Consider the following 25,323-nt stretch of genomic DNA (forward strand, 5'->3'; position numbering starts at 1 on the left):
TGGATGAAACTGGAGCCCATAATACAGAGTGAAGTAAGCCAGAAAGAAAAACACCAATACAGTATACTAACACATATATATGGAATTTAGAAAGATGGTAACAATAATCCCATATGCAAGACAGCAAAAGAGACACAGATGTATAGAACAGTCTTTTGGACTCTGTGGGAGAAGGCAAGGGTGGGATGATTTGAGAGAATAGCATTGAAACATGTATATTATCATATGTGAAACAGATCACCAGTCCAGGTTCAATGCATGAGACAGGGTGCTCAGGGCTGGTGCACTGGGATGACCCTGAGGGATGGGATGAGGAGAGAGGTGGGAGGGGGGTTCAGGATGGGGAACACATGTAAACCCATGGCGGATTCATGTCAGTGTATGGCAAAACCACTACAATACTGTAAAGTAATTAGCCTCCAATTAAAATAAATAAATTAAAAAATAAATAAATAAAATTATTCCAAAAGAAAAAGAAGTGTGGGAGCATGTACCCCCAATGTGTTAAAAAGTAGTTGCCTTTGGGAAGTGAAATTGAGTGGGGGAAGAAATATGTGGAGAGAAATACTGGAGATTTCACTTTTAAGTGTATCATATCATACTATTAATCAAAAATAATATTTAATAAACATAAGTATTATTTTAATCATATTGTTAACATGTGTTCACTTTAAAAACCATTAGACAAAAAAATACATTGCAGTGCATATTAATTCACATACCCACCCACAAACTATATGTGTAGAGACTAGTTTAAAATATCATGCTAATTAAACAACTTTTACCAATCTTGGCATGATTACCATCTTTCACCTAAAGTCTTACTGACCTCAGGGGGAAAAAATCAAGCAATCAGCAGTGCTGTAAATTCTTGGCAGGAGCTGATGAGACTGAAACCTATACTGTGAGGTTCACCAAACACGCCTGACTGAGGGGGATTTGCTGCGTGGATGCACAAGTGAGTGAATGAATGCCGACTGAGGTTAATTAGGGTAGCTCTGATGGTGCCATTCAGGTCAAGGCCAGAGAAGCTCCAGCCTGGGCTGCAGAGCTGCGTTTTCCCAGGGCCGACCCAGAACTTATGCCATGAAACAGGGCTTGTTGAGACTGTGGAACAAACTTGAGAGCTTTCTTTCTATGTGCTAGAGCTTCACCACATTTATAGAATGCTGGGTGAGCCTGAGAAATAATAGCTAATAATTTTCATCTGTCCACCATAACTATATGTTTTTTTCCCCATAAGGATCATAGCAGCCTCTCACAAAATTGAAATTCTGCAGGGAAATACTTTAAAATAGCAATGTTATAGTGGAAAGCAGCCAATCAGGGAAATTCAACTCCCAAAATTAATAACACAGGAAGTTCTCTACTTGCAAATAAAATATTTCCAAAAGGTCATTTGCAAGTCAGCTGTTTGAAATTAGGAACAATGCTATAAATGGTGGTTAGATTTCCACTTAGCTCTCAAAACATGTAGCAAACTGATCCTAACCTGCCTTCATCAAAACCACACTGATGACAATCTTACTTAAAGTTTTGAAACAGACAGGTCTGTAATTGAACATTGTTCATTAGAAGAATCTATGAGTTGACGTTGTAACCTAAAGACAACTCATAACGCCATTCTAACCTTCAAAGAGCTGACTTACAAATACCCTAGGAGATAGGTTTTATTATTCCCATTTTTCAGATCAGGAAAGTGAGCCTCAAGAGTCTTAACTAGAAAGTGGGAAAATCAGAGTTTGAACCCATATTAATCTGCATCTGAAGGCCAAGTCCTTCTCACTACACCAGTTTGCCTCTTAGTCTCATTAGAATTCTATTGTGGAGATTCTTGAATGCCAGGCTGAGACATCTACCATGCAAGTGATAAGATCAAAGTATTGCTACAGAAAAAAGTGAACCTGTGGGTGGATAAATTGGACGAGGCCCTGGAAGTGGAGAATGCAATTCGGAGGAGTAGCTACGGAAAGGTTCAAGAAGAAAATACTGTGAAGGAAAACAACAAATGAATGAACAACAAATAAATCCTTGCAAACCTGGATGACTGCCTGCCTCAGAAGCTGAGGGAGAGGAAAGAGTAAAAGAAATCATCCAGATTCAACTCCCAGTAATGGAGAGAAGGATGGCAGCATTAAATGCAAAAGGGGACATAAGGAAATGAGGTGAGGAGGGGAAAAGATAGTGGTTAGTTGCCATTTTCTAGTTGGCCTTTGTCAGATCCCTTTCCCTTTGTGGGAAGCTGAAGGGAATCAGCTGTCATCCTGGGCAGCTGGGACCCAGGACATGACGTAGACCAATCAGAAGCCCCAACCCAAGTCTTTGAATCTGGGGGGAATAATACAAAAATGTAGCCGTCAAGGACCACACTGGAAGGTGACTGAGATACTGAAGACCGGTGTTGATTGTGTGCGGGGAAAGCCAGCTCCAGGGCAGCGTCCTCCACAGACTCCTCCTATGGAGTGAACTTGGCCGTGCTCTCTGTGCCCTGGACTGCCTGGGTTCCTGCCCATTTTCCATGCTTGGTCCTCTGGCTTCCCTGTCGACCCAGTGAGCCACCTGATATCCTCCCAGTGAATTCGTTTTCTGCTTGAATTTGCCAGAGTGGGTTTCCGTTGTTTGCAGTTTTGAACCCTGGGTGGTAAAAACGCTGCCTTCAGTTTTAAACAGATTGCAATGGCATCACAAGAAGATGCCCAGATGGAAGCCTCCAGCACAAAGTCTAAAATGGGAGATTCAAGTTTAGGAGAGAGCTGGGTCCGGGGATATAGATTTAGGATACTTCTAAATAGAGCCAATGACTTAAGTCATGAGAAGGATCAAGGAGAAACATTTGAGAAAGAGAAAATAGACGTGAGCAATGTGTAGAAATGAACAGACCACCACAATTTAGGAGGCAAGAGAACAAGTCAGAGAAAGAGCATAACATTCATAGAAGGCAAATCAAGCTAGTGTCACGTCACAAAACCCAGAGGAGCCAAGAGTTTTAAAAACTGATGGAAATCAGATGCTCTTAAATGCTACAGTCTGAGAAAGATGGGGAAAGACAAAGGGGCACTAGATACAGTGATTAGGTCGTCACTGGTCTTTAGAGAGCTGTGGTTTATCATGATATTGGGAAAAGAAATCAGGTTGCAGTGGGGGAAAAGGGGGTGAAGACTGAGGGGCTAGCGTGAGAGCTGAAGAAGAAAATATAGGCTAGAGTTGAAAGAACTTTGGCAGGACTTTATTTTGTTCACTACTGTGTTCCCAGTCCCTGGACAAGCACCTGGCATATGGGAAGTGCTTAATAAATATTTGCTTAATGAATGAATGGAGAAGAGCAGAAGCAGAAAATTAACTTGACCTGGAGTATGATAAAGGCACAAATTTTTAGTATTCAGGGTACCCAAATATGCTTGCCAGCCAGGGTTACCAATTCTTCTCTTCCACTTCCTCCTTGGGCCGTAGAAGCCGATTTCCTAGCCTCTCATTAGTTACTGAGCAGATGCTTTTTCCCCATCCTCTACTGCTGTCCTCCTTCCTCCACTATTCAGTCTGCACTATAAGCTAATACAGCAGCCATTGTCTAGATCACAATTTCTTGTCCTTACTAATTTCTTATTTTCCTCAGAAAATCCATTCTTCTACTAATTCATATCCCCTAAAGAGTTAAACCAAATATTCCTCATCCGTATTTATTTTGTCTCATATGTCAGTAAAACCTCAGCCAACTACTGTGGGATGACCTGATAAAATCAAGTCTGATTAACTAAAAACTTTCAGGTAAACCATTACGTGATATCTTGATTGTACATTTCTAGAAATTCACTGCTCTGAGGTCCACTGAAACGCCAAATTTTAAATCCACTAACGAAATGACCAAATACAGGATCAAAACCTTGTAATGAAATCATATAAGAGCATAAAGTTAAAATGGCCTTTGATTTAAGTAATACAAGAAGATTTATTTTATTTTCAGTCTTTCTCCAAATATCAGAAGTCTGTGAGTAAAGAACAGGCATTTAAGAGATAAACTGTAATTAGAAATGTAAGAAGTCCTAAGTGGTTCTTTAGTGCAATGAAACACTTGGATTATAATAATAAGATTAAAGGCCTAGAGAGATTTCCCACCCCTGGTTTATGGTTCTTCATGAATGTAAGTAAAGCACATAAAGTTTTTCCAATGAATTTAAAAAGCAGTTTCCTTTTTTGTCTGCACACTTTAGGGAGGCAGTCTGAGTGCCTATCAAAGGTTCATCAGAGGAGTAAGTTGTATGGATATTACTGTATTAATTTGCCTTTAGACAGTCTGAAATTATTTTTGGAAAAAGAAATACAAAATGAATAATTTGCTTTTGATCATGTCATTTCCTTTAGTTTCTTTTCCTAGTAATTTTAAAAATTTATTTTTTAATTGAAGGATAATTGCTTTACAGAATTTTGCTGTTTTCTGTCAAACCTCAGCATAAATCAGTCATAGGTATACATATATCCCCTCCCTTTTGAAACTCCCTCCCATCTCCCTCCCCACCCATCCCTCTAGGTTGATACAGAACCCCTGTTTGAGTTCCTAAGTCATACAGTAAATTCCTGTTGGCTATCTATTTTACATATGATAATGTAAGTTTCCATGTTACTCTTTCCATACATCTCACCCTCTCCTCCCCTCTCCCCATGTCTATAAGTCTATTCTCTATGTCTGTTTCTCCATTGTTGCCCTGTAAATAAATTCTTCAGTACCATTTTTCTAGATTCCGTATATATGCATTAGAATATGGTATTTATCTTTCTCTTTCTGACTCACTTCACTCTATAATAGGTTCTAGGTTCATCCACCTCATTAGAACTGACACAAATGTGTTCCTTTTTATCGCTGAGTAATATTCCATCATGTATATGTACCACAACTTCTTTATCCATTCATCTGTCGATCGACATCTAGGTTGCTTCCATGTTCTAGCTGTTGTAAATAGTGCTGCAATGAACAATGGGATACAGGTGTCTTTTTCAACCCTGGTTTCCTCAGGGTATATGCCTAGGAGTGAGATTGCTGGGTCATATGGTGGTTTTATTCCTAGTTTTTTAAGGAATCTCCATACTGTCTTTCATAGTGGCTGCATCCATTTACATTTCCACCAGCAGTGCAAGAACGTTCCCTTTTCTCCACACCCTCTCCAGCATTTATTGTTTTCCTAGTAATTTTATGCTTATGTGCAAACAAATGCATTTGTGTGTACCTAAGTATGCATGTCGCCAGATCAAGAAATTTGTGTATCATTTCTCACCCTCCTAATTGAAAACTTGGTTTTGCCCACACTGAGTGCCTGACGGAGGTGGGAATGGTCTGTGATGCAGAACATTTCCAGTTGGCACAGGTCAGTGGTGCTCATCATCAAAGTCCTTCCAGTCACAATAGGAGTTTTTCATCCTCGGGTCCTGGGGGCTTGCACTCAACTGAATGATCATTTTCAGATAAGGTCCCCCTGGCCACTTTCATTTCAGTGAAACTGTGACAGCTGTAGTTTGGGGAAGATCTATAAATCGGTTAGTCTATGAACTAAAATGAATATGAGATTACCTCAGACCTGCAACCTTCTTCGGGGAAGGCAATGGCACCCCACTCCAGTACTCTTGCCTGGAGAATCCCATGGATGGAGGAGCCTGGTAGGCTGCAGTCCATTGGGTCACATAGAGTCGGACACGACTGAAGTGACTTAGGAGCAGCAGCAGCAGCAACCTTCTTTCCAAAATGGTGGCATTTTTTCACCAGCCTGTGCAGTGAGACATGACCCAGGTACAGAAAATCCATGGTGTAAAATGGACCATTCTTGCCCAAGAGTGAGAAGCCATTCCTGTGGAAGAGCCTTAGGGGCCTCCCAGGGACACGGTATGAGAAAGGCATCTTCTCAGTGGTATCACTGTCAGTCATCCAGGATTCTGCACAAAACGAGGCTCACCAAGCAGGCCACAAGGCAGGTCAGGAAGTGTTAGCACGGTGAAGGACACAAGCTGGCATTCACTAAGGAAGAAATACAGAGCATAAATAATTCTGTATAAGAGAAGAATATTTTTTTAAATGTACAAATTAAGATGAGGAGACATCCTTTGCCAGAAATCAACTTGGAAAATTTATTTTTCAAAAAAAATTCTCCTTGGTGTATATGAGGAGACAGGCAAACAGGTAGTCTCACATATTACTAACAGGTGTGGAATATGGTGCATATTTCTAGAGGGCCTGCTAGTACTGTTTATCAAAAGTTCTAAACTGTGACTACCTTTAACTCAGCAAATTCACTTTGAGGAATCAGCCCAAAGGAAATAATCAGAGCTACATACAAAGACTTACCTACCAAGAAGTGCCCTCATGGTATTACTTTTGATGGTGCAAAATCAGAAACAACCTACAACAAGAAAAAAGGAGATTACAAAATAATACTGTATGATCTCAGAATTACAAAAGAGATGATAGTATGTTTATAGATCTACAGATAAAAGCGTGGGAAAATAATCTACCAAAATGTTAACAGCAGCAATCTCTACTTTTCTGGAATTATGGGTGATTTTTATTTTACTCTTTGTACTTTCATTTCTCTCTCCTATGCATATGCATTACTTTGGTAGTCAGCAACAGTACTGTCAAGAACAAATAAACAAATAAAAGGAAATGTACAGCACTAGTCCAGGTTCTTTCACTATTTAGTTATGATTCAGGAGATGCAAGTAAACTTCTTGCTTAGTTTTCACAGCTTCTCAGTGGAGGATTTGTGATGTCAAGTGTTGAAAGTGCAGAACAGAGTTCTAGGGACTTCTCAAGAACTACTTCCCATGAATTAATAAAGTCAAAGAAATTGAATGGCTTGCTCCCTCTGAGCTGAGGGCTCAGAGCTGCCTGTGGTTATCTTTGGACGAAGGGATGCCGTTAAGAGAGAGCCAGGACAACTGATGTGAGGACATCACTTGTATTGTTCCTCTCATGGCGATGCCACTAACTCCATCCTAACACTCGGCATGTTCTAGTGGATGATGTTACATACGTCGGTCTGGTCTTGTAAATGGTCTCTAATCCCCATCATATTTTGCCATCAATATTCTCTATAGTAATATGTAAAGTTACAATCACTCTAGGTATGTTATGTAAGAACTAGAGGGCATTTATCTAGAGTCAAGATATCTACTGTGGGGGTAAACTTGAGAGTCATAGACAAGTTTTTCCCTCAGTCATGCCACCAGCAGATGGATTATTTCACCTTGCTTTCAAAGTAGACAGAGGAGAATTAAGAATAAGCTCCCTTTGAATCCTCCTACACTGTTAGGGGGAATGTAAATTGGTACAGCCACTATGGAGAACATTATAGAAGTTCCTTAATAAAACTAAAAATAGAGTTGCCACATGATCCAGTAAACTTACGCCTTGGCATATACCCAGAGAAAAACATGGCCCTAAAGGATACATGCACCCCAATGTTGAATGAAGCACTGCTTACAATGGCTAAAGCATCGAAGCAGCCTAAATGTCCATTGACAGAGGGATGGATAAAGATGTGGTACATATATGCATGGAATACTACTCAGACATTAAAAATAACGAAATAGTGCCATTTGCAGTAACATGGATGGACCTAGAGATTTTCATGCCGAGTGAAGTAAATCAGATAGAGAAGGAGAAATATTATATGACATTCCTTATATGTGGGATCTAAAAAGAAATGATACGAACGAACGTATTTAGGAAACAGAAACAGACTCACAGACTCAGAGACCTAACTTATAGTTTCCAGTGGGGTGGGGGTGCGGGTGGGGGGAATTGGGGGAAGTGATAGTTAGGGAGTTTGGATTGACATGTACACACTGCTGTATTTAAAATGGATAACCAACAGGGTCCTACTGAATAGAACAGGGAACTCAATGTTATGTAGCAGCCTGGATGGGCTGAGAGTTTAGGGGAGAATAGATACATGTACATACATGGCTGAGTCCCTTTGCTATGCACCTGAAACTATCACAACATTGTTAATTGGCTATACTCCAATATGAATTAAAAAGTTTAAAAAAGTTTTAGAAAGAATAAGCTCCCTTTGAGGGAGGCTACAGAGTTCTCTCTGTAAAGAATATCAATGTTTTCTCACAGCTAAATCTGCTAAAGAAAGACTATTCTGGAGGTAAAGAAAGGCAAGTTTTTGACAAGGAAATTGAGACATACTTACTTCGTGAAATCTCTTGGTAACAAGCAGATGCTGTCCCATATCTATCACATTCAGCCTCTTTAAATGAGCACAGCTAATCTAACAAGAAGATGGGGTGCAATGGTTATGGAGTCCTTTAGGCTATGAGCTTCCCAACAGGCAATTTGTCAATATATATCATAAGCTTAAAACCGTTCATACAATTTAGCACAGAAAACAGACTTTTGAGAACTTACCTTGAGAAATAATTTTTTAATATCCAAATAAGAATATGTAAGAATGTTCACTGCAGTGTTACTTACAAAAGTGAAAAACTGAAAAAAAGTATAATAATTGGAAGTAGTTAAATAAATAAGAGAATAAAACCATAGGGTATTAAGAGATCATTATTCATTATATATTTGTTATGTACTTGAACAATATTTAAAGATACTAAGAAAGCTCACAACATAATGGGGAAAAGTATATGCCATAAATCCAAAGTGGATATAAACTCTATATATGTATGCAGACACACAAACACACATTTAAACACATATGGAGAGAGAGAGTATCCAGATTTTTCCAGCTTTATTGGATTACCTTCCTTGCCTCTTTCCAGGTATTTACATATTCCCCAATCCATGCTGGTTTCCACTGGTCACCTTACACTGAGCAGCTCTATTCCAGAATTCTTCCCCAGTCACGTCTAGCCATCTCATAACAGCTTTTCCAGCTGGCTGTCACTCTCTAATATCTACCTTACCATGAAATATGAAAACCTTCTTTCTATTTCCCAGGATGCTGCTAACATAAGGCTGCAATTTTAACAAACTTCATGAAGTCTTAATGACTACAGAGGGGAATTACAGTGCAGAAAAAAACCCTGTAAAAGTGGATATTGGATATCACTGCTCCTAAATTTCCCCTATAAGACTCTTTCCGGGGGCTCCTGCCTAGCATCCCCCTCCTTTGCTTTTAGGTGCCAGTGTGGTGCAGGAGCTCGTCCTATCTCCTGGATGGGAGTCTCCTCTAGTCCTCTTGACCCAAGTCCTGAGGCTCCAACTTCTTGATTCAGACCGTTAACAGAGGAAATGAGACATTACAATAATCTGGAAGAGGTACACCTGCTGCCAATAAAAATGGCTCTGTGTTATTTAAACAAAAACCTCAGTATCTTCATCTCAGTTCAGTTCAGTACCTCAGACGTGTCCGACTCTTTGAGACCCCATGGACTGCAGCACGCCAGGCTTCCCTGTCCATCATCAACTCCCGGAGCTTGCTCAAACTCACGTCCATTGAGTCGGTGATGCCATCCAACCCTCTCATCCTCTGTAGGCTCCTTCTCCTCCAGCCTTCAATCTTTCGCAGCATCAGGGTCTTTTCTAATGAGTCAGTTCTTCGCATCAGGTGGCCAAAGTATTGGAGCTTCAGCTTCAGCCTCAGTCCTTCCAATTAGTATTCAGGACTGACTTCCTTTGGGACTGACTGGTTTGATCTTGTAGTTCAAGGGACTCTCAAGAAACTTCTCCAACCACAGCTCAAAAACATCAATTCTTTGGTGCTCAGCTTTCTTTATGATCCAGCTCTCACATCCATACATGACTATTGGAAAAACCATAGTTTTGACTATAAGGACCTTTGTCGACAAAGTGAAGTTCCTGCTTCTTAATGTCCATATAAATATCTGCATTTGGATAACTCCACCAGTTCAGAGCATCCCCAAGAACAAATGATTGCCACTTCTTTGGGATCTTCAAGAACATAAAAAGAGTTGTCACTAAAGACACAGTCCACCTTTCATCTTTAGAAGATTCGAGAAAAAATTTTTTAAATTTGCAATGCAGTTTCAAATACATAATAACAACAAACAGCAAATAAATTCTCACTATGAACCAGGCACAGTCCTATACCCTGAACAAATTAACTAACTGATCTTCATGAGATTCTTCTATGGTAAGTGCTATTATTAATATTCCCATATGGATGGAGAAATTAGAACAGAGAGGAATTAAATAATTTGTCCAACATCCCAGAGCCAGGAAACACTGAAACAAAGCTATTGCCAGGTAATCTCATTCTAGAGAGTTAATTACTCTTAGCTACACTGGTGGCTCAGCAGTAAAGAATCTGCCTGCAATGCAAGAGTTGCAGGAGACACAGGTTCGATCCCTGGGTCAGGAAGATTCCCTGGAGGAGGGCATGGCAACCCACTCCAGTGTTCTTGCCTAGAGAATCACACAGGTAGAAGAGCCTGGTGGGGTACAGTCCATGGGGGTTGCAAAGAGTCAGACACAACTGAAGTGACTTAGCAGGCACACACTGCATTGTACTGTCCCCTAGGATGGCGGGGAGGAGAGGAATGGAATGTAAAGGAGGGGAGGAGGTACAGCAAAATGGTGACTCAATCTTTTTTTTTTTAATTGCCTAAAAAGAACTTTACCTTTAGAATTAGGAACCAGAATATATTACATCCATATCTATATCTATACCCATACCTATATTTCTATCTATGAATGTATTAGGGGGAGAAATATAGAGTTGCTCTGGGCATCGTATCTTCATCTCCCTAATTCACAGTGACCCCTCCTATTTAACCACTTGAGTGGACATGTTTTCTCTAAGAAATGCCTCTTGCTTATGTAAGTAGCCCCCAGGGAACTATGTTTATGCCCTGTGACCTCATGCCTCAGCTTCAGACAACTGAACTAGGAGACTCCCTGACTCACTTAGGACCAATGCAATTTTCTTATCTGAAGATTTTACATTGGAACTGAGAGCCCAGCCTTTCAATCTGGGTTAGTCTCTTGTACAGAGGACATATATGGTCAGAGCAGGTTAACTACTGCAACAACCAACCCCCAAATTTCAGTAGCTTATTTCTCAATCATATCCAGTTCAAACAGGTCAATGGGGAAATGATGTGCTCCAATAAATTTTATCAAATATCCAGGCTCCTCTTTCATCTAGTGGTTCAACTATTTTCTAAGGTCCTAATCAAAGGAAGAGGAAGAGGTTGGAGGGGTACAGAATAGGCTTTTTAATTGGCCAGGCCTGAGAATAGTATGTATCACTTCTGCCCACATTTTCCTGGCCATAATTCATCATATGACTGCACTTGACTGCAAAGAGTCCCTTGGGCTGCAAGGAGACCAAACCAGTCCATCCTAAAGGAAATCAGTCCTGAATATTCATCAGAAGGACTGATGCTGAAGCTGAAGCTTCAATACTTTGGCCGCTTGATGTGAAGAACTGACTTATTAGGAAAGACCCTGATGCTGGGAAAGATTGAAGGCAGGAGGAGAAGGGGCCTACAGAGGAGGAGATGGTTGGATGGCATCACTGACTCGATGGACGTGAGTTTGAGCAAGCTTCGGGAGTCGGTGATAGACAGGGAAGCCTGGTGTGCTGCAGTCCATGGGGTCTCAAAGAGTCGGACATAACTGAATGACTGGACTGAACTGAACTGAACTGCAAAGAATGCTGAAAAATGTCATTTCATTATATGCTCAGAATGAAGAACAAATGGACAGGTGACCACCTGGTTAGTCTCTGTCACAACACATAAGTTTGAAATGTGGGGTTTATAGGCTGCTCTGTGCATGAAAAAGCAAAGAAAGCTGATTTGTAGAGAGGGAAGAATGAAGCAGATGTCCATAGGGAAGCAGAGATGACAGCCTGGGGAGGTAGGGGGTGGAGAGAGACAGAGAGAGTCATGTGGTTTTCTCTTCCTGGCTTTCCACTTTGAGACACAATATTGTTGTTTTGTTTGGCTTTGATAATTTTTGTAATAATAGCTTTAGATATAATTCACATGTTGAGAAAATTCAATCTTTTAAAGTATACAATTGAGGGACTTCCCTGGTAGTCCAGTGGCTAAGACTCTGAGCTCCCAATGCTGGGGACCTGGGTTCCATCCCTGGTCAGGGAACTAGGTCCCACATGCCACAACTAAAGCTCCCACATTCCACAATGGAGAGCGAAGATCCTGTGTGCCTCAACTAAGACCTGGTGTAACCAAATAAATAAAAACAAATATTTCAAAAAATGAAGTATGCAATTGAGTTGGGTTTTTTTTATTATATTCAGAATTGTGCAGCAACTATCACTATCTAATTCCAGACCATTTTTATCTCCCCCAGAAGAAACTCGAGGCCCATTAGCAATCACTTTCCATTCCCCACTCTGCCCAGCCCCCAGTAGCCAACTGGGACCATATAAGAAGTGACCTTTTGTGTCTAGTTTCTTTCACTTATTCAAGGCTCATTCATGTTGTCACATGTATCAGCATTTCATTTCTTTTATATGATAAAATAATATTCCATTATAGGGGTATGCTAATTTCTTTATCATTCGTCCATTGGTGGACACTGGAGTTGTTTCCACTCTGTCTATTCTGAATAATGCCGCTATGAACCCTGGTGCACAAGTTTTAGTGTGCACTTAAGTTTTCATAGGAGTCGAATCACTGGGTCATATGGTAATAACACTATGATTAACATTTTGAGGAACTGTCACTAGTTTTTAAGAGTCCTGGCTGCCCTTGCTCTACTTGAGCATCCTTCACATAAATATGTGAATTCCTTTTCTTTTTTCTTCTTTAATCAATTTAAACTATTTTCAGCAACATTATTGGCAACCTCAAGAACCTTAACAAAGTCACCTACTCCCATTGCTTTTGGCTTTGACTTTCCTGACTTCTCAGTCCTCTTTATTTTGGCTCTATTTTTGCCTGCCTATTTAATAATGCTTTAGTTTGGCTTTTTCTTGGCTACAACTACCAGGCACTCATTCCAGCTAGCTCGAGTATAAGAACTTTAAGAAAAATACAAGATAAGATAATGGAAGCTTTCAGAAATCCAAGAACAGAAACCATAACAGGCTGGTCTCAGAGAAACTAGTGCTAAAAGCTAGCTCTCAATTTGAGATGGCCTGACAGACCTCACTAACAGACATTCATAGGTGTTTGTGGGATTTCATCATTATAAATATAGTTCACCCTTCCTCCTTTCTGCACTGCTAATAACTTCTCTCTTTGCTTTCACGCCACTCCTCTGAGAATGACTCTGATTAGCCCAGGATCTCTTTCTCTTTTTATATTTGGTGACAGGTCACGGGAATCTAGTGAATTTATGGATTAACTGCCCTTGAATCAGGTATTCACCTCTTGTCCAATCAGCCATGAGAATGGATAGCTGGATAACAAGCTACATGGCTGTTGGACCTACTTCTTCAGTAGGGACAAGGGTTTAGAGCAGTTTCCAGTAGATGATACTGGGGTGGGAGGATATGGTGATGAATTTCGTGAGTGTGTGGTTGGTATTTTTAATGAAAAATGGATCACTTCTTTTTAAATCAATTTCTGTCTTTGTTCTTAGCAATTCTGACAGAATCTAGTTTCCTGTGTTCAATCTCTGGCACTGTGCATTATAATTAAGGGTAAGACAAGTCCCTGCTCCCATCCCAACACAATCTCTTCTTGCTCAACTACCTCCCTGTGAGAAGAGTTGGATTAGACATACAGGCAGACCTTGGAGATACTGTGGGTTTGGTTCCAGACCACAGCAATAAAGTGAAGACTGCAGTAAAGCAAGTCACATGAATTTTTGGGTTTCCCAGTGCATATAAATTTTATGCTTATGCTATTCTGTAGCCCATCAAGTGTGCAATGGCATTATGTCTAAAAAAACAACATACCTTAATTTAAATACGTGCATGTGTACTCAGTCACTCAGTCACGTCCAACCCTTTGTGACCTCACGGACTGTAGCCCGCCAGGCTCCTTTGTCCATGGGATTTTCCAGGCAAGAATTCTGGAGTGGGTTGCCATTTCCTCCTCCAGGGGATCTTCCTGACCAAGGAATGGAACCCGTGTCTCCTATGTCTCCTATGCAGGCGGATTCTTCACCCACTGAGCCATAGAAAAAGCCCAATTTAAATACACTTTATTGCTAAAAAATGCTGTCATCTGAGCCTTCAGCGAGTAGTAGTACTAACATGAAATATCACTGATCATGTCACTGTAGCAATTACAATACTGAAAAAGGGCTTCTCTAGTGACTCAGACAGCAAAGAATATGCCTGCAAAGCAGGAGACCTGGGTTTGATCCCTGGGTCACAAAGATCCCCTGGAGGAGGACGTGGCTACCCACTCCAGTATTCTTGCCTGGAAAATTCCATGGACAGAGAAGCCTACTGGGCTACAGGCCATGGGGTCACAAAGAGTCGGACACAACTGAGTGACTCTTTCTTTTTTCACCTTCATTGCTAGAATTACCAAAGTGTGACACAGAGTTATGAAATCAGCAAATGTTACTGGAAAAATGGTGCTGATAGAATTCCTTGATGCAGGATGGCCATAAACCTTCCATTTGTAAAAAGCACAATATTTGCAAAGCGCACAAAAAAGTGAAGCACAATAAAGTGAGGTGTGCTTGTATGCGCAGAAGCAGTTCATCCCCTTGGAGGATGCAAAGGTAAAAGGAGTAGAAAGAAGGCCTGGGAAAACCAGAAGACCCTATTTCCTGTTCCCATCAGATCTCCTCCCCTTCTCTTTCCCTCTCCCCTACTTCTCTCCCTATCTCCCACCCTATTTCCTAAGACATAAAGGGCTACAGCCACAGCAAAAGCTCAGAAAGTATAACAAATTGTCTCCAATTGCCAGGTTTATTTTCAACATGTCACAGCTGGAACAGGACAGGAAGCTCCTTGAGCCAAAATTTAAGCTTCAGGATGGGTAAAAAAACTGGCCTTAAGTAACTTTCTAAAAGACAGAATCCAGAGATAGAAGTTTATGTATAAAAGGAAAAAGTACAGGTTTTAGTATGTTAGAATAAGCAATAACTTTTGAAATGAAAATGTAAATGCTAATCATTAAGAATTTTCCAGAATATTAAATTATGTATGTGTACATATTTTTTCCATTAACAAAGCAAAAAAAAAAAAATTAAACCCTTCAGTTTGGTAAGGTCTTCCATTTTTCTGATTTCCAAAGAGGGTGAGTCCATAGTCTGTCCTAATTTTATTTTTTGTTCTTCTTTTTTTTTGGATAAATATTCTTCCCTGTGGCTAACATCAAGTGTGGATTTGCCAGATTATCTGGATATACTCCAAAAGAAATATCTCACCCGTATCTTTAAAGAATAAGGCATTTAGTGTACACATGTCTAAAAGCTAAAGTGGCTTGAGGGTAGGGATGGGGGCAGTGATGATGGATAGAGGAGGCAGGGTTTCATATTTAACTAGTAAACTTTGACCAGACTTTCTGAACCTTAGTATTTTAGGAATTTGAGTTGGCCAAGTCAAAGACTCATACACAGCAGGAATTGGAAAAAGCAAAGATTATTTGCATGAGTTTTGCACTACCAAATTGGATATGTACTGTTTCATAACCAGGCACAGAACAAACATGTTTGTTTATTTTAAGGCTATCTGCTGACCTGCATTGTGAGTTTGCTCAGCGGGCCACTGTGGCAGAGTTGAGAGCCCAGACCTGGGACCTCTGAAGGCAAATACTAGTATCATCACTTTAAAGTTTTCTCCATGTTGGCTGGCTACAGTTGGGACAGTCCTTAGAAAAGCTGGCTCTTGGTAATTTGAGTTAGACTGATTCAGCAAACATGTTTTGTCTTTTTTTTTTTTTCTTTTGGCCCCAGCACATAGTATGTGGGATCTTAGTTCCCTGACCAGAGATTGAACTTGTGCCCCCTGCATTGGCATGCACAGTCCTAATCACTGGACCACCAGCAAAGTCCCGATCATGTTCTCTTTTAAATCACCTATACGTCCCTAAGTATATTTCAAAAAGGCTGAATTCCCATCCACAATAGAGGTGTGAAATGTGACAAGATGAGTCTCAGGGTCTTATTGAAGTGATGCCACAGGGTTTAGAATAAAGAGAGGTGAAGAATGTGGACAGGGAGGTCAAATGTGTGAATTTGGGAGCCAAACTGCCTGGCCTGCCTTTTTCAGTCCTCCTTTTCCCAGCCATGTGATCTCCGGTAAGTTACTTAACCTCTCTGTGCCTCAGTTTCCCAATGTGTAACATGGAGATTAAACTGTTCCTATTTCAAAAGCATCATTATGAGTATTAATGAGTTGATAATAAAGTTTTAAAGGTGATTAGGACATTGTGTGACAGGCAGTAAATGATATACACGTTTGTTAAAGGGAAATATACTTATGGCAGGTGAACCTTACAATGACTGACTTCAGAACTCTGTATCCTCAGATGAGAAACAGTTGAATGTTAGAAACAACCCAAACTGGGGCACATCTAAATAAACTACAGTGTGGTTATACTATGAAACACCATCCTAGCCACTTTTAAAAGGAAGTATGTCTATACGTGGGTTTCCTCAATGGCTCAGCAGGTAAAGAATCTGCCTGTCAATGTAGGAGACACAGGAGATGTGGGTTCAATTCCTGAGTTGGGAAGATCTCCTGGAGGAGGTAATGGCAACCCACTCCAGCATTCTTGCCTGAAAAAATCCCATGGATAGAGGAGCCTGGCGGGCTACAGTCCATGGGGTCACAAAGAGCTGGACACAAATGAGCGACTAAGCATGCATGCATATATACTGCTGTGGAATAATCCCTAAGATATATTGTTAAGGGAGAGAGCAAATCCCAGTACAGCATATGCAAAATTAATTATGAGAACTAGCACTTACTGAATAATTTCTATGCATCAGAGCTTTACATATATTAACTCATCTAATCTCTATACAAGGAAGGTAATAGTTTTTTCACCACTGTGAAAATGAGAGTCTCAGGAAGGCCAGTGTTGAAACTAACATGCCTAGGTTATTCTTCCAAACTTGTAAGTCAGATAAGTCACTTTGGATTCAGGGAGTGGAGGAAGTAAGGGACAGAAATGACCTGGAATTATTTTATTTGAATGCATTTCATTTGGAAGGCACATTCCCTTCTAACAAAGACTATGCAGACATTAAAAATAGGGAGTATCCCTGCAGTGCACAGATGGAAAAATCTCTTAGATAGCATTTTAGGTGAAAAAAGCAAAATGTAGAATGATGATGAGTACAGAAAGATTATTTTTATGTAAAATTTTGTTAAAGGACATACATATATGTGCAGTAACAAGGATACACAAAAATTAGTAACGGTAGTTATATTTTGGGGAGGGATTCAGGGGCAGAAGAGCAGCTTTTATTTTTCTCTGATACCATTTTTATTGCTTTAATTTTTTCCCTTGGGTTTATTACTTTTATTTTTAAAAAAATGCTGTGAAGCATTACTGGACTGTGGGATTAATGACTATTATTATTTTCATATTTATACTTCCCTGCAAAAAGTAAGTTATAATACATGTTATTTAAAAAAATAAAAACAAGGTAGCATAAAAAAATAGTGTCTCCTAGCCTCAGGAGTCCTAATGAGCTATAATCATAGAGACGCCAGACCAGTCAAAATTGGAAGAAAGAGCTATAATCACAGGAAAAGAACTCTCTCCACAACTTGAAGTAGCCCAGAAAAAGCAGCAGTAATGACAGCAGGCCTGACTTCAAGAAAAGCAGAGACAAGAGTAGCCGCGGCAGGCCCTGCAGTGGCTGGCATGGGTGATAACACAAGATGACATCAGAAAACAAAAACTGCCACACAGAACCCAAGGCCTCCAAGAAAAAGAGAAACTGAAGGGCATGAAGTGTAAAAATAACAAGAGGGAACTTAGGAGTCGATGCTAAAGTGATTATGACTCACAGTCTGATGGTCCTCAAGACTTGAGTGGCCTTGGAGAAACTGGATCAGAGTTGTGTAACCAAGGCTCTGTGCTGGAGACACATGATGGATGGATGATTGAGTTTCTTCCTGCAGCCCCAGGTAATCTCAATGAGGTCAGTGTGCCAGACCCCTCAGCGAGGCAATATATGGGCGTCAAACAAGCATTTCATCTTACCTCCTTCTGCCTGCCAAAACCCTGGCAGAGAAGAGCAACATTACATGTAAGTATGCATGTGGCCTAATTATTTGTCACACTCTGTCACTAGACCAGACCCTGTAAGAGTAGTCCAAAGAATTCATTTCATGGGAACCAAATACAGTAATTCATGTTGCAATCCTGCCCGAATCACTGAACAGATACTTTAAGACCCAAATTCCTTAAAACCAGCTTTGATTTAGCACACACTACACGTTCCAACTAGAGTTTCAAGTGAGTGGAGCTGCCCACATGAAGCCATTTCTCACAGATCGCTGGCAGTTAAGTGCTCAAGAAGAAAGAGATTTCTTCAACTTCCTTTGGGTCTCACAAAACGAAAGCAGCCGTTACATAATAAAGCCTGTAAAAAGCTCCATGGGTTATGAAGTCCTCGATGTTTTTCCTGCCTTCAGTCATTTGTTTCAAGTATTCAGAAACAGTGAAAGTTCACGAAGCAAAAACATCTTCGGCAGGAAAAGAAGTGTGAGAGTTAGTCAGCAGCTCGACTCACTCATAGGTCCATGAGGTTGTAACTTAATCTTGACAACATAGTCTTTCCTGGAAGAGCTTTGAGCAGCGATTTATCATTTTATAATTTGTGGTTTCAATGTGAGCCATCAACCAAGCAGCTGTCTTGGTCTGAGACGCTTTTGAATCTTTCAACCGCCCCCCCCCCGGGGGGGGAGGCAGGAAGCCGGCTTCAAACTCGAGGCCCCAAACTCGTGGGGTTTAAGGGAGAAGGCACAAAGGCCAGGATTTCTGTGTGCGCTCTCTTGTCTTTGGAAATGTATGGAATGCGTTCCTGTGTTTGTTTTAGACTTGGTGGGGGTGGGGGGAGCATACTTCGATAGCTGTAGCCGTGGGCTGGCCCCTCGTATCTCTGGACGGCTTTTCTTCTGTTGCAGGATCCCCTGGGAAAATGAGAAGCTGGAAGCTGAGAGGGGGGAAATGGGTGGAGAAAGGGGAAGCAAGGGGGAAGGGAGGAGTGCCCGCGATAACTCTGCTGACTTCACAGTTTTCCACCGTGGCCTGCCCTGCCTACCTCTGTTGACTTCAAAGCTCGAGGAGCGCCTCTGCGCGCGTGCTCAGCCCGGCCCCGCGGCCGCCGGTGGGAGAAGGCATTGACTCTTGGCCCGAGGACCACATCCATCCGAGAACGACATTTCTGAAATTAACTTTGCCGTGAACAAAAGGCGGCTCTGGGTCACCCAGTGCTGGGATTCCAGCATCCACCAGGGCGAAAGGCAGCTTTTACAGAGATGTCTCCAGAAACTCGGGCGGTTTCCCAAGGTGTCTCACTGGTTCTGCAGCAGTGTTGGCTGTCTGTGGGCCGATGGGTGTGGCTTTCGCAATCGTGTTGGGGCGCCCGGATTTGGGAAGACTTGTCTCCTCTCCTCCGAGCAATGCAGGGAATCAGATGTTTGCTGGCAGCTCCCACAGTCTGTCACCATTCTCTCCCCTCCCTGCTCCCCACGCTGGGATTGACTTGTTTTCCTTCCCATCTCTGTTTTCTCCGGAGTCCTCCGGCCTCTCCCCAGAGAGGAAGTGGAGGACGTAAGAGGGCCATCCTGGCCGCTGTCACTCATGACCTTCTAACCTGCTTATCATTCCAAGCCCAAGACGGAAAGAGGCGCAGCACCTTCTCGGAGCAAAAACAGTCACCACAGATTTCACGGGCTGAAACCAAGATGCACAGCACATGTTTAAAAATACGTGCATGTGTATGATGGCTCAGAAGGCAACGAGTTTGCCTGCAATGCAGGAGACCTGGGTTCAATCCCTGGGTTGGGAAGATCCCTAGAGAAGGAAACGGCAACCCACTCTAGTATTGTTGCCTGGAAAAGCCCATGGATGGAGGAGCCTGGCAGGCTACAGTCCATGGGGTTGCAAAGAGGCAGACACGACTGAGCAACTAACACACACACAATGTTTCACAATTCTCTCCTTCACTAGCCCGAGACAGTATTGGACGTATGAGTAGCTTTAACTATCTTCTACTGTTCGATGTGAATTTAAAGATAAGCATAGGCTCAGTTCAGTCGCTCAGTCATGTCCAACTCTTTGCAACCCCATGGACTGCAGCACAGTAAGCCTTCCTGTCCATCACCAACTCCCGGAGTTTACTCAAACTCATGTCCATCAAGTCGGTGATGCCATCCAACCACCTCATCCTCTGTTGTCCCTTCTCCTCCCACCCTCAATCTTTCCCAGCATCAGGGTCTTTTCAAATGAGTCAGTTCTTTGCATCAGGTGGCCAAAGTATTGGTGTTTCAGCTTCAGCATCAGTCCTTCCAGTGAATATTGAGGACTGATTTCCTTTAGGATGGACTGTTTGGATCTCCTTGCTGTCCAACGGACAAGCATAGGCTAGAAGTAGATAACTTAGAAATTCAGCTTCACTAGCTGAACTAAGCACCAAAAACAGTTCAGAAGGTTCTGTAACTGGTTACAGGTCCCAGTTACAGTGTTTTCCCCATTCTAATGTTCTCATTGCTAGCCTTAGGTCCTGGCTTGAGAAAGGTCTTAGAGGAGTCTGCTGCTGCTGCTAAGTCGCTTTAGTCATGTCCGACTCTGTGCGACCCCAAAGATGGCAGCCCACCAGGCTCCCCCGTCCCTGGGATTCTCCAGGCAACCCACTGGAGTGGGTTGCCATTTCCTTCTCCAATGCAGGAAAGTGAAAAGTGAAAGTGAAGTCGCTCAGTCGTGTCCGACATTTTGAAACCCCATGGACTGCAGCCTACCAGGCTCCTCTGTCCGTGGGATTCTCCAGGCAAGAGTACTGGAGTGGGGTGCCATCGCCTTCTCCGTAGAGGGGTCTAGCCTAGTCTTTTCAGAACATGGCCACACCATGGGCTGTCTGTGCCTCCTGGGTCCAGCTTTGTACTTGGATGCAAGGGCATTTGAAAAAGAACACATGATTCTTATTCTTAAGAAAATTAACAGAAACATCGAATTTTAGCTAGGGAATTAGTGAGCAAAATAGCCCAAACTCTCTATAACTAGAGATTTTAAAATCAGGAAATGAAGACTTAGGTTACTTAAGAGACCTGCCTACGGTAAATGTTTCCTTGGTTAATCCCACAAACAAAAATTAGAACCAGAGTCAGTTTGTAGCAAACACTTCCTTGTGGACTCAAATCTGAATGAGTGTACTCAAAACAAGATGTGTGTGTATATGCTCACTCGTGTCCGACTCTTTGCAACCCCATGGAATTTTCCAGGCAAGAATACTGGAGTGGGTTGCCATTCCTTCTCCAGGGACCCTTCCCAACCCAGGGATGGAACCTGAGTCTCCTGCATCAGCAGGTAAATTCTTTACCACTGTACCACCTGGGAAGCCCATATAATAGATGCACTGAGGTTCTTTTATGGTTAAGGTAACCTGCTCTTGGTCTTCTAGATTCAAACTAACTCCACCCACCCTCAACCTCTGTCTGGGGTTTCAACCAAGTACTGTCAACGTATTTGAAATTGATTCAAAATGCTTTCCGGAGAGCCACTTCAGTTGAACTTGCAGGGACTCTTGGGGTTCTCTTCCAAGAAAGAATGGACTGAGATTCTCCCTGGACTAGACCCAGGTTAGGCTCTGCCTACCTGGGAGTGTGTCTCCATCTTTGACAGTCTGATGGCTAAAGCTCCAGGTTCCTGCTCTTCAATCAACACCACCAAATGCCTGCAGTGTTGGCTCGACTCACCAGCCCACATAGTTGAGACAGTTCTTTTTTTACAGAGACACTAAGGATATATGTAGCTTCTTCCCCCTGAATTCTTTCTCAAATTTTCTTTGTCACGTTTTACTACTATTTACTGAGCATCCTATATGACCTGGATACTGGGGAAAACAAGGCGACTCAGTCCACGCCCTCATGGGCTCTGTAAGTGCCATAGGGAATCACTGTATAACCAAGTTAGAGATGAAAAAAACAACATAAGATGAACAGCCCACAGCCTTCTGTCTCATTAATCCCACCTCCACCCCACCTAACAAAGTGAAGGATCTAATACTCAAGTTCTTCAGAGTTCTCTTGGCTCACTTCCCAGCTGTGGTCAAATTCTCTGCATGCTCGTTCCTCCTTTTCTGGATTACTTGTGGAATTGCCAGGAGGACAGAGGCTTGAAGAATGCAAGCAGGGAAGAAAAAAATAAAAGGAGCATCTGCAAATGATTGACTGAAACCAGTTGTAGTTGGGCAGAATCAGGGTTTTCAGCTGCAAGCAACAGAAACTAACTCTGACCGATTTAAGAAAAGGAATTTCTCAAAAAGCTATCGAATAATCACTGAGAAGGCTGAAAAACAGGATCAGAAAACACAAGAACCGGGTACTCAGGATCATATCGGAGGCTACAGATACAATCACAGCCTAGAAAGAGTGAGATAAGGGTACCCCTGCTGCCATTGCCGAGTGCTGCACCACGGCTTCCACCATCACTGTCTTCAGCCCTCGACACTTAATACTACCATGGGCAGTGGGAACCTGGATATTTTTGTCACCCTGCAGCCTCCCCCAGAAAGGATTCTCCAATGTCCCACTTCGTTGGTGCCAATAACTTCTGATTCCTTCCGGAGCAAGAGCACCTGATTGGCCAAGTCTTGGTTGTATGTCCACGTCCAAGCTGCAAAGGGGACTAGACTTTTCTAGAGACTTCTAGAAGACTAGAACACTCTTTTTTAGGGCACTGAAATTCATGAAATGATAGCGTCCCAAACATGGGAAGGGGGTTCAGATGCTCAGTAGTCAAAAATGACCCCAAGCCCCCTTCCTCTAATCCCATGTGAAGGGAGAGCGTGAGTCAACACTGACCTGCCAGAGGATTAGAAATGAGTCCAGGAGGCACATTTCAGCACTGAGGCTGGTGTCCTCCGACCCAGAAGCAACCCCCTAGGCCAGTAAGGTCAGCACAACCAGGTTGAACTTCCCTAAGAGAAGGAGGTAGAGACTTCTCCCTGGGTGCCCCCTCCCTCCAGCCTCAGCAAGGAGAAGTGGGGGAGCCATGGAGAGGCTCCCTGGAAGTGAGAAGAGCAGTCCCCTCCTGCTCTAGCAGCCTTTCCTTCTGCAACTGGTTCAGCCCCGCCTAGCCCCGCCATCCTTTTCTCACCAACAGGAAGGAAATCCAAGCTGCCACCATTTGAAAACAGAAGCCTGTGTCAGGAATATTTACCTTTGGCCTTGATCTCTCATCCCAGACCTGCTGCTTAGACTTTTCACAATTTATGGATCCTGACATATGGTGATTCATCTTGGTTTTGTCATTGCTAGCCACCACACAGGAGGGTTGGCCTCCAAGATGGGGGTGGGTGGCTAAGGAGAAGGGACACGTGTGCTTGCCAGCCACCCTTCAAAGTCCCAGGCCACAGTTTCCTCTTACTGATGTTGCCCAGCCCAGGGTGGGGGGGTTCATCTGTGGCTTATTTTCCGTTTGTTTTAGTCCCCCACCCATTTAGTAAGTTGGTCTAAAAACAAAACAAAAAAAGCCCCAGATAAAACCAAAAAAGGAAACTCTTTTTTTGAGTCATCTCATTATTTGTTCCCTGACTTTAGAAGAGAGGCAAAATAACCCCAAAGTGTAGCACTTTATTAAAGGATGGTACATGGGATTAGGCAGTCCCTCAAGCCATTCTCAGGATCCTGCCCTGGGGTGGGCCCTTGGTGACACACTGTTTGCCTTTATCCCTTTCCTGGGGATGTGGCTGGAAAGATAGTTGGGTAATTCCAACTATCTGCTTCTAACTTGGGGTGGGGGTGGAGGGGCTGAGTGTGAGGTAGAATGTGGCTGTTTCCAGCCATCCTTCTGCTACTTCTCACCACAACCCTAGATACTTACAGCATCCCTACCTTTTCCTGAAAGCTGTCAGAGCTCCTGGGAGAGCCACACATGAAGCCTTCATGAAAGCTGTTGTTTAGTCGCTCAGTCGTGTCTGACTCTTCAACCCCATGGGCTGTAGCTCGCTAGGCTCCTCTATCCATGGGAAAGCTCCGGGTGGTGAAAACTTCTGAGTTCCCCCTGATTAATCAGATCACTAGAAATGAAACAAAACGAACAAACAGAAAAGAAAAGAAAATTTTGAACACCTTACAAGAGTGCCTTCACTGAGTCAAAGTTCAATACTACAGTCCCATATTTCTTAGAAAGTAAACAGAAGGAATAGAAACACAAAAAACAAAAGAAACAAAAAAGCCCACCCACATTTTTGATATCTTCTGAAAACTCAGTGGAAGACATTTTCCATTATGTTTCTCAGTGTCTTGTCTTTTAGGATCTATGTGATAAATTTCACTTAGAATTCACAAGAAAAAGATTATGTCTCCTCATGAACTAATATTGCTTCCTTTTTTTCCCAGACAGTAACCAATTGTGTTTCCCTTTTTGCTTTTCTGTCAAACTTAAGTTTAATACTCATTTACAAAATTATCTTATCTCCAGCTCCTGATCTTCCCCTTCCTCTATGTGGTTTCTCAATCCCCCTTTCATCTTTACTTTAACAGCTTCACCTAGTTGTACATTCAATTTCAGCTACACCAGAGTTTTAAAAAAAACCTGCAAAGTGCAACAAACAACAAAACTAACCATCAAATTAGTAACATGACCAAGGTCACCTAGAACTTGGTCTCACTTCCCCAATATCTCCCGGGTGGTTAGAGAGACTCACAAGCTAGACACATGCAACTATTAGAATATGTTCAAGCATTAAGTGAGAAGAACAAAGATTCTAGGGATTGAGGAAACAGATCAGTGAACACTGGAGCAGTCAAGGAAGGCTTCCCGAAGGTGGCAGTACTTATTGTAAACTTTGAAGGCTTGGGGTTAATTTCAAGGGTTCATTTCATTGGATCATTTATATAGTTTGGTTGGACTACATGAAGCATGTACTTGGGAATTTATCTACCTGGCTCTTTTCTGGGGATAGTTTCTGAACTTGTTCTGAGAGGCCAGTGCATTACTTTCTAGGGAGCAATTATGTGAAGGCAATCAGGTGAGTTCTCAGTAAAATGGTGAAGTGGGTGAGGCAGGTCGGGGCACTATATTGGCATTTTTAAAATGATGGGATAATTCTTCATTGGAACTATTCTACATACCACAGTATCCTTGGCATCCTGGTTCACACCCACTAGATGCTCATAACAATCCCTAGTCATTGGGACAGCCCCAAATTCTACCCATTCTCCTCAACACACCCTGGAGGACAGTGATGCACGCAGGTGAGATCTACCACTACCTCAAACACCCAAAATTCTCCTC

At 42.2% G+C, this 25,323-nt stretch overlaps 1 protein-coding gene across 5 annotated transcripts in view; it reads right to left on the minus strand.

Moving 5' to 3' along the window:
- The window catches only part of LOC145546100 (uncharacterized), a 30,691-nt gene extending 6,106 nt beyond the window's left edge, over positions 1-24,585 (minus strand). The window contains exons 1-7 of one of the 5 annotated variants that reach the window (XR_014082511.1): positions 23,245-23,334; positions 18,064-18,084; positions 17,868-17,938; positions 8,402-8,479; positions 8,187-8,264; positions 6,329-6,383; positions 5,561-6,001 (exon numbers count right to left, since the gene is read on the minus strand). Coding sequence is in view for 1 of the 5 variants with exons in the window: in XM_081592002.1 (XP_081448128.1) it covers positions 6,345-6,383; positions 8,187-8,264; positions 17,868-17,975; positions 18,064-18,084; positions 23,245-23,322 (324 nt within the window). In the remaining 4 variants the exon portion in view is untranslated. Of the gene's footprint in view, positions 1-5,560; positions 6,002-6,328; positions 6,384-8,186; positions 8,265-8,401; positions 8,480-17,867; positions 17,976-18,063; positions 18,085-23,244; positions 23,335-23,918; positions 24,104-24,270 lie in introns of those variants that run through there. The other 4 variants (XR_014082509.1, XM_081592002.1, XR_014082510.1 and 1 more) reach the window with 4 other exon arrangements.
- Positions 24,586-25,323: the final 738 nt, after the last annotated feature.

The sequence above is a fragment of the Giraffa tippelskirchi genome, chromosome 4 (genome assembly GCF_054371585.1).
Source record: "Giraffa tippelskirchi isolate mGirTip1 chromosome 4, T2T-mGirTip1v1.2.pri, whole genome shotgun sequence".
Classification (NCBI taxonomy): domain Eukaryota; kingdom Metazoa; phylum Chordata; class Mammalia; order Artiodactyla; family Giraffidae; genus Giraffa; species Giraffa tippelskirchi.